The 11,674-nt window shown below is 38.9% G+C and overlaps 1 protein-coding gene across 1 annotated transcript; it reads right to left on the reverse strand.

Moving 5' to 3' along the window:
• Positions 1-262: 262 nt before the first annotated feature.
• On the reverse strand, positions 263-10,523 carry LOC116247849 (glycine-rich RNA-binding protein 3, mitochondrial-like). The gene is made up of 6 exons (XM_031620214.2): positions 9,934-10,523; positions 9,696-9,736; positions 1,735-1,898; positions 1,506-1,608; positions 1,274-1,440; positions 263-1,193 (listed from the first exon to the last, which is right to left on the reverse strand). The coding sequence occupies exons 1-6, from the start codon at positions 10,110-10,112 to the stop codon at positions 651-653; spliced, it is 1,197 nt and encodes a 398-aa protein (XP_031476074.1). The 5' UTR covers positions 10,113-10,523; the 3' UTR covers positions 263-650.
• Between the last annotated feature and the right edge of the window lie 1,151 nt (positions 10,524-11,674).

Raw genomic sequence — 11,674 nt, forward strand, 5'->3', positions numbered from 1 at the left:
AAACGTATCACCAGGTCCAGGTCATACGCCACTCCAGACTTTGTAGAAAAAGCTACATCTCCGAGAAAAACATATAATCCTTTTATCGAAGGGTCAATAAGGACTGAATCAGTCGATTCAGGCATGTAGCCGAACCACGCCACCCAATGGTCCCGGCGTCGTTCTCCGGCGGGCTCTGATATTGATAACACCAAATAGTAACGTCTCTCCGTGAATATTTACAGCTCCGACAGCTAGCTCTCCAGATGCATAAAACAGGAAGTTATAGAGAAAAAGAATAGTCTTTATGATTAGAAATCTTTCCTTTAAAAAATTCATCTTTCAATACACAAGATTTTCCCATCATTTCCTGCCCCATGAGAGATTACTAGTACCTAACTAACCCTAGTGAAACTCAATTTTTCATGAACAAAACAACAATTTTCGACTCAAGAAGAACATGTAACAAATTTAGAATTCAAGTTTCCCTTTCAGCGATTGCATTCACCATGTGTCAGTCGCATGCGTTCTAGGGGATCCACATTAGGTGACAAGTCCCCCTCCAAACTTGCACAAAATCAACTACGGACAAAAGGCCGAGAAATTATACAAGAATGTCGATTCCATCCTCCCAAGAGGAATCGACAAAGCTCGCTCAGAAGCTGTGCTGCTCATCTTCCGTAAGGGTGATACCTACCATTGGCAGAACTTCCGTAGCTGCCAGGGCCGCCGCCACCACCACCATAACCTTTGCCACCGTAGCCACCCATACCAGCTCCATAACCACTCACACCACCACCACCATAACCACCCATAGCACCATATCCACCCATACCACCGCCATAACCACTACTGTCACCACCTCCATATCCAGTTCCACCACCTCCATAGCCACCCATTCTACCGCCATAACCATCATAAACACCATATCCATAAGGCCCCATCATTCCCCCACCATAACCGCCACCACCACCTCCGCCACCAAAACCAACACCATAACCATATCCACCATATCCTTGTCCCATAGGTCCACCATGGCCACCCATCCTTCCACCATAACCACCACTAGACCGATTAGAACTCCCTCCATACCCATAAGCAGGCCGTCCATAGTCCCCATATGCACCACCACCACCACCACCACCACCACGTGTTCGCTTACCAAAGCCTTGACCTTCTCCTGACCTTTTCGGCTCAGCTTTCTTGATCTCCACCTTCAATTATCAACAGTATTATCAGACCATAAAATGCAATACTTGATCGGTTGCTATTATTAGAAGCCCTTCAGCCTTACCTGCTTTCCTTTAATTTCATGTGATTGTGAACTTGACAGAATTTCTTCAACCGTCTCTTCACTCTCAAAGGTGACAAACCCAAAGCCTCGTGAGCGGCCACTCTGATCAGTCATTATCTGATGCTCGATAATATTCCCGTACGAAGAAAAGTACTCCTTCAACTCATCTGCACTTTACAAGCACAACATCAGAAAAATGACCAGATCCAATAGCAAGACATCTGCACATTACCGTCAGTAACAGATGTTGGTATCCCGCCAACAAATATCTTCTTTGTTTGGGTGTCTGGTGCTGCTGCCATTTCCTCCCTGGGGACTGTCCTCTTTACCTCAACCTGCGGTCAAGCATTTAGAGAAATCCATGCTTATAGATGTAAAGGAATCTGAGGACACTTGTAAGGGATTAGTCTACACGCTCTTTCTCTCTGCTCTCTCTCCCTCAACAAAACATGAATACTCACTGTCCTATCATCGATGACATGTTCATCCTTTAGTACTAGCTCCACAACAGATGGGTCAGCAAAGGTAACAAACCCAAAACCACGAGGCTTTTTGGTGCGTTTGTCCTTCATAATCACAGAATCAGTAATCTCTCCATACTTCTGGAAATGCTCCGTGAATGTCTCTGGAATAATCAAAAGAAGAATAAGCGATGAAGCATCATAAGAGCAATAACAAATTAAAAGGTCAAAGACAAAAGTGCTGCCACTTGATAAAACATTTTCCATGAAATGCAGGAAAGTTATACAAAAGCTTTGAAGCAACACTAAAATGCCAAAAAGCTAAAACCACACATATTTGGGCATACACGCTGATCCAAAATGGCCCATGACCATGGAAAACAATTCAATTGATAAAATAGAGCCCAAAAGGGCAAAAAACATACGGAGGATAAATCATGCATACAAGGTGTTAAAAAATCAGGTTGCCCATAGTTCAGTCCACTTAGACCCACAAAGACCAAATGTCACACAGTCAGACCAGATCAATTTAATTCTAAGCAGGACAACATTGCAGAAGGAAAGAAAAAACTTGCCAGTCTAACTTCCTGTTTCTTAATGATATAACCTTCCACAAATAACGTATTCATTATGTGGATATTACTTTTCCCTTGTTCAGCTGGGTACCTAAAAAACTAAAACGGAGCCTCAACCATTTAACCAAATGGATGGAAAAGACCTCAACAAGAAAGAAGAAGAATGTGCCCAATATCCAACTAAAATCCGTATGGTTGACATCATGTAGTTTTCACAGGAAATGCATTACGAAAATCTGGAAGTTCTTGAGAAAAACATAAGAAAAATACTAATTTAATCACAAGCTTCAAACAAAATGTTCTTTGAAAATTTTTAAAAATAAATAAGCTTCAAAGACATAAAGGAAAACAAAATAAAGCAATTATACATACTTAAAAGTATGATAAAAGGAGCCAACTAGAAAAAAGAAGAAAATCAGAAGAAACTATTGGCAATATATTAGAAAATTATCAGAATATCTTGGGATACTATGTCAGACAGACACTGAAGCCAGAAGGGCACGTTACCTGTGTTGGCATGGCAGAATAGAAGTGAGGGTGGGGACACAACTGACTCATTTTCATACTTTTTGGTATATTTTGGTACTTCTTCTGCAGTAATTTGTATTTTATAAATATAAAAAATGTGTGTGTTTGTTAGCTTAAAATATTCTTCATGCTCTCTCTCCCCCCACCCCCGTTCTCGCTATATAGTAGTCATTTTGAAAATATCGGTACCACCAGTAAAAATGATCAAGAAATTATTATCATTTACCATTGACTACATCTGCTGTAGAATATTCATTTCCAAGTACATCTTCTGCAGCCTTCTTAAATGTGTTTATGCTTGTCTGTAAAAATCCTAAAGAATGAATGTGTAACAGTATCTAATGCAATCCAACACAGCGGAAACCAAAGAAAAGTCTTATGGGATGACACCCCCTTAAAACCTGGTTGGTTTTAACTTTCTAAACCTGGTCTTCATGTCGATGACAAAAACCAGGTTTTTGATGAAGCCTCTAGAAATTAATTTAGCTGAACAATTGAGGACAGTTAAATTACAGTTGAACGAAGAGAATCACCCATTATAAATAATACAATTACAGCAGATCATAAAACCAGAACACTCATGAACAAGGAACACTGGAGCAGTACGAATAGAAGCTGGTCATAGCAATACATCCCCGTAAGGCATTAGTGTAGAGACCTCTTAAATTCCCAACCTATGTCACCTGGGTGCTCCTAAATAGCTGCCGCACCAGTGTCACACCCGTGTTGACGCTCGTGTTGTTGCTTTTCCAACACAGCACATTCGGTTCGGTCAGTCGAACCGGGTCAAACTGACCATTTTAAATGTGCACATAACTAAACTATCTTTAATTCAAAAAATTTATATATAAATATAAATAAGGCTACTAAACAGTTAAATAACTATGTAACAAATGATTTACAAACATATATACACACACATATATCTACACCCTCGCCACACCCACACCTAAATTTTTTTGCTAAGTTGCTGCATTCTTACCTCACCCAGCACTCAAGTGACAAAGTTCCCAACCCATGTTTGACCAAATGAAGATTGAAGATGAATGAATGCTTCATATAGGTCATAACAGCAACACATGATTAAGTAAACAAAAATCTGTACCAAAATCTCAGCCTCCATTCATAATACACAAAGTCAGAATTAAAGACAAGCCGAAGAACCTAAGGTTTATGCCCGAAATATAACAAGGCCTTGCCAACTCCAAAGAGTCTTCCAGTAATCTTACACAAGGGAAAATGATGGTGTTGCATAATGCTTATTTTCCTGAGGAAAAAAATATAACAGAAAAAAGGCACAAGGTTCAACATGGCCAACCATTCTGCAAATTGTCATTAATACGAAAGTTTATGTTTTAAAATATGAAACCCAACACAAGCAATCAAAGCAGCTTTATTACCTGCCTTTTAAGCATGATAGCATAAAATAGAGATGCCAAGACCTACAGGCTACAGCTATGAAAAAGTGCACAGGTCAATTAAAACACAACTAAGTGGAACAGTCTGAAGGCAACATCCACAGCCTACATTTCACCAACAACTAACTTGTGCAAGATGTAGTCAAATAAGAAGTTGATATATAACAGTTGCAAACGTCAACATCACAAGATCAACAAATCAGTGCCCAAAACAAAGATTTTCATATATCCATAAAGCATCTAGATGAAACTTATGGTACTAAGAAGAGTGGCTTCTGGAGGGTTGCTATGAAACATGGGTGCGGCTGGCGGACTAGCGTCAGTGTCGACTCGGCCCGACATGGGTTTGAGTGCGGACACGTTAGCCTGCCGCGTCGGACCCCTTGGCCATATCAGACCTGTGCCCGTCCATCTGCGAGAGATGGTCAACGCTGACCGGGTACATCTATGTCCTCTAGTTCCAAAACTCCTCCTTGACTTCTACACCCGCGCATCCATAATTTTGAATTTGGTCCGCACCCGCACCCACACCATACCCATGTGACATACGAGGGTTGCCATCAAACGGAAAATTCAGCACCATGCTCTAACAAAAATTCAGCAAGTCCAAACCAATTTTACTACTAATGGAACCAGGCCATGTCTTTTTCAGTAACTTCCAAAAAGAGCATGATTTGCAGGAGACCAATAAATTGACCAAGGACATTACATCTTAACAGGACAGAAGCCTTTGCTCTTATTTGTCCATAAAAAGGAACGATCAATTGGCAGATAAAAGTGAGATATGCCCATCTAAACCAAAATGGATGATAAAAATGACTTTACCATAATTGTGAATTTTATGAGAACTATCACCTGTTGAACATAATGGATAACCGGAGCAGATTGTCGAGCATTTCCCCATACTTAAACGACACATAAGATGAAGCCTCACATTGTGTTCTGATTCACTATTACGTTGCAGCTAGTCCAAAACAGTTACTTAACCCAATAAGAGAACAGAATATGTTCTTTCATAAACATAGGGCAAAGATTCAAACACTCATGAAAGATCAGGTGTGGATAAGCTGCTGCAAATTCAATTTACAGTTGACCAACTTCAGATGTTCTAATTTATTAGAAAAGCTCACCTACTCGAAGTAAATCAACAGCAGCTTAGAACTAACAAGAGGAAATGATATCAATATTACCTTAAAAAGTTATTGATAAACAGTGTACGGAATGTCTTTTTTTTCCTCTTCCCTTCCTTATGTGCCTAAACTTCATTGACATGTAGAGACCTTCTCTTTGATACTCTCTTCATTTATGGATGCAAAATTCTTTTCCTTGTTATGGAATATAGCCCAGAATATTTGTGGTAATTGCTATGAACAGGACCATTCTTGCCCCTATTTTGCATTTGTTGTGGCAACATGTCCTCGCACCCCAAGTTCAAAAGTGAAAAATGAGCAGGATTATTGTACAAAAAATTGATTTACAGTGCTTTCTTTGGCTCATTGGGCTTTTCCTTTTTTTGCCTTCCATTGTTGTTTTGTCTCATGTAAACTTGTACAATGTAATAACAGGCATTAATGCCTGCCAAAGTGGAAACGCTGGCAATATCAGCTATTCCTAAATTTTACACTTGGACATCAGCATTTGAGTTCAAGCACATAGATTATTCGGATAAGGAGCTATACAATAGAATTAACTTCATGGTATTTCCCTTAGTTGTCAAGGCGTCTAGACACGCCTGGCCTAAAAAGGCATCCAATATCTAGCAGACTTTTATTCTCTTACTAACACTTCAGTTCTTTGAGAGCTCTTCTGTAATCAAGTCATATCTAGCTAAACTTAGTTGCCATAATCAAGAATTGCATTTAGTCTGTAAATGAAGATGAAGAAATTTATCAATATTTAACAAACTTTTACTCTGTTACTTCTGTACTGAATATTTGATTACCATGAATTGATAAGTATGTGCATCAACGAGGATTTTTACAACATGGTAATTTAGGAAATGTTATGCTTCATGTGTGACTATCATCCAATGTTGTCACTGGCCGTATCATCTACATAGTTCATATTGTTTCTTTGCAGCTTTAACATCAGACTATGTGGAAGTGAGGTCTGCACATATTTCTCTGATTACTAGACATGCATAAGCAAGAGAAACTGGTGGCCTTTTTACCATAAACCTAGGTTTAACATGGGTAAGAAGGCTGGCATAGGTTCCATAAAATATGTTTTAGAGCACATAAGATATATACAGAAATTCATGGTTTTATAAAATATGTACTTAACGTATGGCTGGAATTTCCACTAGAGGAGTTGATATAGAATATAATTAACGTACAGTAAATTGTACTTAAAGAACAGAAATTATATAATATAACTGCATATAATATAAGTATATACGGTATAACAGTGCATAATAAAATTAGAGGACTTAATTTGAAGGGAAGATGACATTTCACCTTCCCATGGACTAGGCGTGCTAGCGCCTAGTCCAGCCTAGGCATCAGTCTAACACCTGTCGCCTAAGTGATGGACTTAGAAGACAGGTGTGGACTCACGCCTAAGCAACGCCTAGGCATGGACTAGTCCACGCCTTAACAACAAAGGTATTTCACCATAAACATTAGAAGAAAAGCATTTGAATAGTCTGCAACCATTTGAAGGACAAGAGAAAGAGGTTACTTAGGGCCAAGGTATTTATGGCAGCGACTCCTAGTGTATAGAAGTTGGACAACAAAAAGGGGAATAACAAAATGAAAATAAAATAGGAGAGGGGACCATTAGCTCACATGAGAACGCTGCCTTTTCCGGTGAACCCTTCGCTTTTCCAGCTGAAAACCCATTCGACTTTGTCAATCCCCTTATCTCATTGTTTTCTTCCTTTGTTGGCTTTATGTTTCCTCTTTGGGGCTTCTAGACTATGTCACCGGGGGGTGGAGTGATGCTGGTGCAAGTGCAGGTGCAGCAATTTTCAAATAAAATTAGGTCCGCATGTGGGGGGTATATATATATATGTTACACTTCATTAATAGTTTAATAGCCTTATCTATATTTAGTCATTATAAATATTTGTACTACGACTAGTTTAGTAAGATGTGCATCTAAAATGCTCAGTTTGGCCTTCTTCAGATGAATGCAGCGGACATGTTGTGTTGAGGCCGCACCAGCACCAGCACCCGACTTGGGTCGACACAGGTCTGGCAGCTCTTTAGGAGAACCAATGTGGCATTGCTTCTAGAGATGGGTGTCTAAGATAGAAAGAGACGGGAAAGGGTGGAACCGAGAAGTACAAGGAAGAGGTGAGAGAGAGAGAGACAGAGATGTACGAACAGAGGACAATGAAAGAAGCAAGAAGATACATAGCAAAGACGAGAAACCTAATGGAGTTTTGCCGCAGCAAATTTTTCCCACATGGTTTTCTACCCCCCATCCCAAAATGTCTTTTGGGGGTGAAAAAAGGAGGGCCAGATTTTTCCAAAGTCGTTTCAATGTTGTTTTGCGTGAAACTGGGTTTCCCTGAAACCCAGTTCGCAATCATCCAAACACACCCAAAATGGATTTGGATGGAAAAACAAGGCTTTGCCTCTCCAAACCCGGTTTGAGGGTGGCATCCAAAGGTGGCAAATAACGTTACTAGTGCTATGCTTTTGGTGTTTTGGCACATTGGTTACTGGTAACAAGGATCCTAATTTCTAAGTCATTCAAAGTTGAAGCTTGCAACTTGAAACCTTCTACAACAAGCATTTCATAACAAAAAAATAAGATGAATTTTTATGTTAAAGATTCATGATTTTTACATGTGCAGGATGCAAATTTATGGTTAATAACACTTCAAACGAGTAGAATAAGATGAATTTCCGTCTTAAGATTCTACTTATTTACATGGACAACTATATAAAAAATTATGAGTAATATCTTGGAGTAAACCATCAGAACTGGTGCTATATAAAAGTCAATATTAGCTTTTTCACAGTAGAAATTTATTTCAAAATGAGCATAAAACAACAACCCATCACATAAATTTGAGTACAGCAAGTTATTTGTTTTTTATTTTTCTGAAAAATAGATATGAAAATGTCCTCAAGTTATCATGCTTCATGCATTGAACTAGATATCATGCTTCATGCATTGAACTAGATATCATGCTTCATGCATTGAACTGATACACACTTGAATACATGCCGCTGACCAAATTTAGATCCGGGGAGAAATCGCTGAGAGCATAATTATATTGTCATACAAAAGAGAAAAAATTATACTAGGAATGATAAGGCCTGTTTGGGTATTCCCAAACTGCAAGGTGCAGAGGTAGGACATGAAACAAAAATTTGGATGTATGTTTACTAGAAATATGATCAATCACAGCCATGACATCATTTGTTCAACTGATATGGAGACCTCGCTAGTCATGTACGGACGCCACCAAGATATCATATGGTCCACAAAGTCACAGCAGTTACAAAACACTCAAGTTCTATCCCCTTTGTAAAAATGGTAGATTACATGAATCCCCCCATTTACGTGAGGACCTCATAAAATATAAATGAACAAACAAAAAACTAGTAAATAGACATAATGCTGTTCATTTAAAAAAGTTTAATTTATTAGTTTATTTATATAGGCCAAAACAAAAAAAATATTAGGCATTTTCGTTCACAGGTGATTCATATGTGCATCCTGACCATAATTATCACATCACAGCCAAGTACAGCAAAATAGATACTGTTACTGCTAATTTTCTTACTTCCGAGATGGTGTGACGCCACTACACTACACACTGTGATCGCATTCAACCAGGAAACCATAACCAGGCACATGGACTATGAAAGAGAAGTACGAAAATGAAAACCAAATAGCCCGATAAAAAAACACTCAAATAAGTAAACACAGCATAACCACAAAAAGAAGATTCCACACGAAAAGGTATGTTCATGTCTTCATGATCAGAATCCAACATCAAGAGACACAGACAAACGCTATTCAAAAACCAGATTATGACTAAACTTCACGAACTCCATTTGTGAAGTCAGCCTCTTGAAGGCAAACCATGCGTAATTGATATTGCTGATTCTAAATGAAACCCAACAAAAGGTTGACATTAAAAAAGGACAGGAGTCCACTTGATAATTTTATTTTCTGTAATTTTCCTTCTCATGGACAACTAACCAACATACTGCACGTCATCTCTCTCCGACTTTAAGAAAATACTAACTGCTAACAAACTGATTACGATTAAGAAAAAAAACACAAACAACAATTCCAAAACAAGAAGAAAATGAAAAGTGAAATCAAGCAAAAAATATGATCCGAGGGACATGTACAAAATTCATCGCATAGCAAAGTTCCAGACGAAGGCAGAACACATTCAATTATGCCGACAGTTACACGCAGCAAGCACAATTCTTCGGAGGAATAAAAGAAAACATTAGGAATTCCCTCGTACCTTTAGTGGTCCTCCACGCAATGCCACCAACAAATAATTTCCTAACAAACAAACAACAACCAGATGCAAAATGAGCGCCCGGAAGATCCCGAGTATATTTTCAGCAATTTACACAATAAAAGGCCAACCCAGTTACACAGACAAAGACGCATGCCCCACCCAAAAACTACTCCTCCAGAAATCAACGTTCCACATCTACAGGCACAGATTCAAAGGGCAATAAGAAAAATGAACTAACCCCGAAGACGCTTCAGATGGAGATCCCATCCGCTTCTCCCCCGCACTGTCCATACCATCCACTCCTTCATCGCACCCGTCCCCCTCGTTCTCCACCTGGCGCTCCCCCTCGCCGTCCAAGGCAGGAACTCCCTCGTCCTCGACGCCGTCCCGCGGGTACTCCTCCACCGAGATGTCCATCGACGACGGCTCCACTCAGTGTCTTCCAAACCCTCAAACAAAGACCACTCGTTCGAATCCTTCTTCCCCTTCTTCTTCTCTCAGAACCCCAAGACTATAAAACCCATGAAGAATATGAAGCTCGCGGAGATCAGCGCCCTAAAGGAAATCAATCCCTCTGTAAAACCCCTAAACCCCGACTCTGAGGAACTTCTAGGGTTTCGGCGAGGCCGTAAGCGGAAACCCTAAACTCGAGGGTAGCTCCTTACTATTTTGCACGAAGCCGGAGGGATTTCCGAACTTGCGCGGGTCTTAGCTTCGCCCAAGTATAAAGCAGAGGGCGAGCCCAACCCGGGGAGGAGACCCACACGCCTACCTCTCTCTGGGCTCCTTCTCCTTCCGTGGAACCACCGGTCCTCTCCTCACGCTGCTGGGATTCAATTCATGCACCCGGAAAGCTCTATCTTTACAATCTTTAGTGGGACTTGGGATTCTTCGTTGCTGAAAAACTCAAAAAGGGTAATTGCCTGATGTGGTCGTTGAAGTGTTTTTGAAATGTGAAAGTATCAGATCCATTATAAATCGAGTCACAATTTTGTCATTTTGTATTTTGCTTTCATATATATATATATATATATATATATGAAACATTATATATATATTTGAAACATGTTGGTAGTTATCCAAGAGACATGTGGGTTGGTGTGAGCAATTTGTATAAGCTATTAATTTTACTTATTTACATATAATTTAAGGTATTAAGGGGTTTGATGATCATCAAAACCCATTTTTGGAAGTGAAAAATGATGTTACTTTCAAAAAGACATTTTAGGTACATTTGGATTATATCCCAAATGAGTTAAACACTCATGAGTCATTTCGGCAAAACTTGTTTTTTAAAAAGAAGTAAATAAAACATATAAATAATTTTTCTCAAAACTGAATAAAAAATTAATTTTTTACAAAACCAGCTTTCACAAAACCTTTTTTTTTTAATGTGTCCTCTAAACAAGATCTTTCTGTCTTTCATTTTCATAGAACGGACAGATGACCGATGGAAAATATAGAGAAGTGTAAAGGGTGAGCCTTCCTATGAGAAGGAAGAACTATAAGTCGTGAGATAAGATCTTTAAAAAAAATAATTACAAAGGTAACACCTCAAATCAACTTTTAAAAGTTAATAAATTGATGCTCAATTTTTAGATAAAGTTTCAAATAAAACTTTATTTTTTTAATATGAAATGATAAAAGCACCTCCCGTGAAGAATCCTTCATCCTTTGGCCCATAAAAAGATAATTTGACCTTAAAGAGGACTATCTTTATTGTTTTCTCATCAAAAATTAATGTTAGATCTTTTATAAATGGACAGTGATCTCCTCCTTTCGCAGAAGATACTGTGGTGTTTCCCGTGTTATGGGCATTACACAGAGATCAACCTCCCCATTTGCTGTGCCTACTTGTAAACTTTTAAAAAATTGAATGGCGATTTGTTATTTGTTAAACTTTAATCGTCTTTTTAAATTTTTAGTTTTCAAGAAAAAAAAAACATCATTAGTGGCTTCTCTGAACAAGATTGAGTTCA

This window comes from Nymphaea colorata, chromosome 2 (genome assembly GCF_008831285.2).
Source record: "Nymphaea colorata isolate Beijing-Zhang1983 chromosome 2, ASM883128v2, whole genome shotgun sequence".
NCBI classification, from domain to species: domain Eukaryota; kingdom Viridiplantae; phylum Streptophyta; class Magnoliopsida; order Nymphaeales; family Nymphaeaceae; genus Nymphaea; species Nymphaea colorata.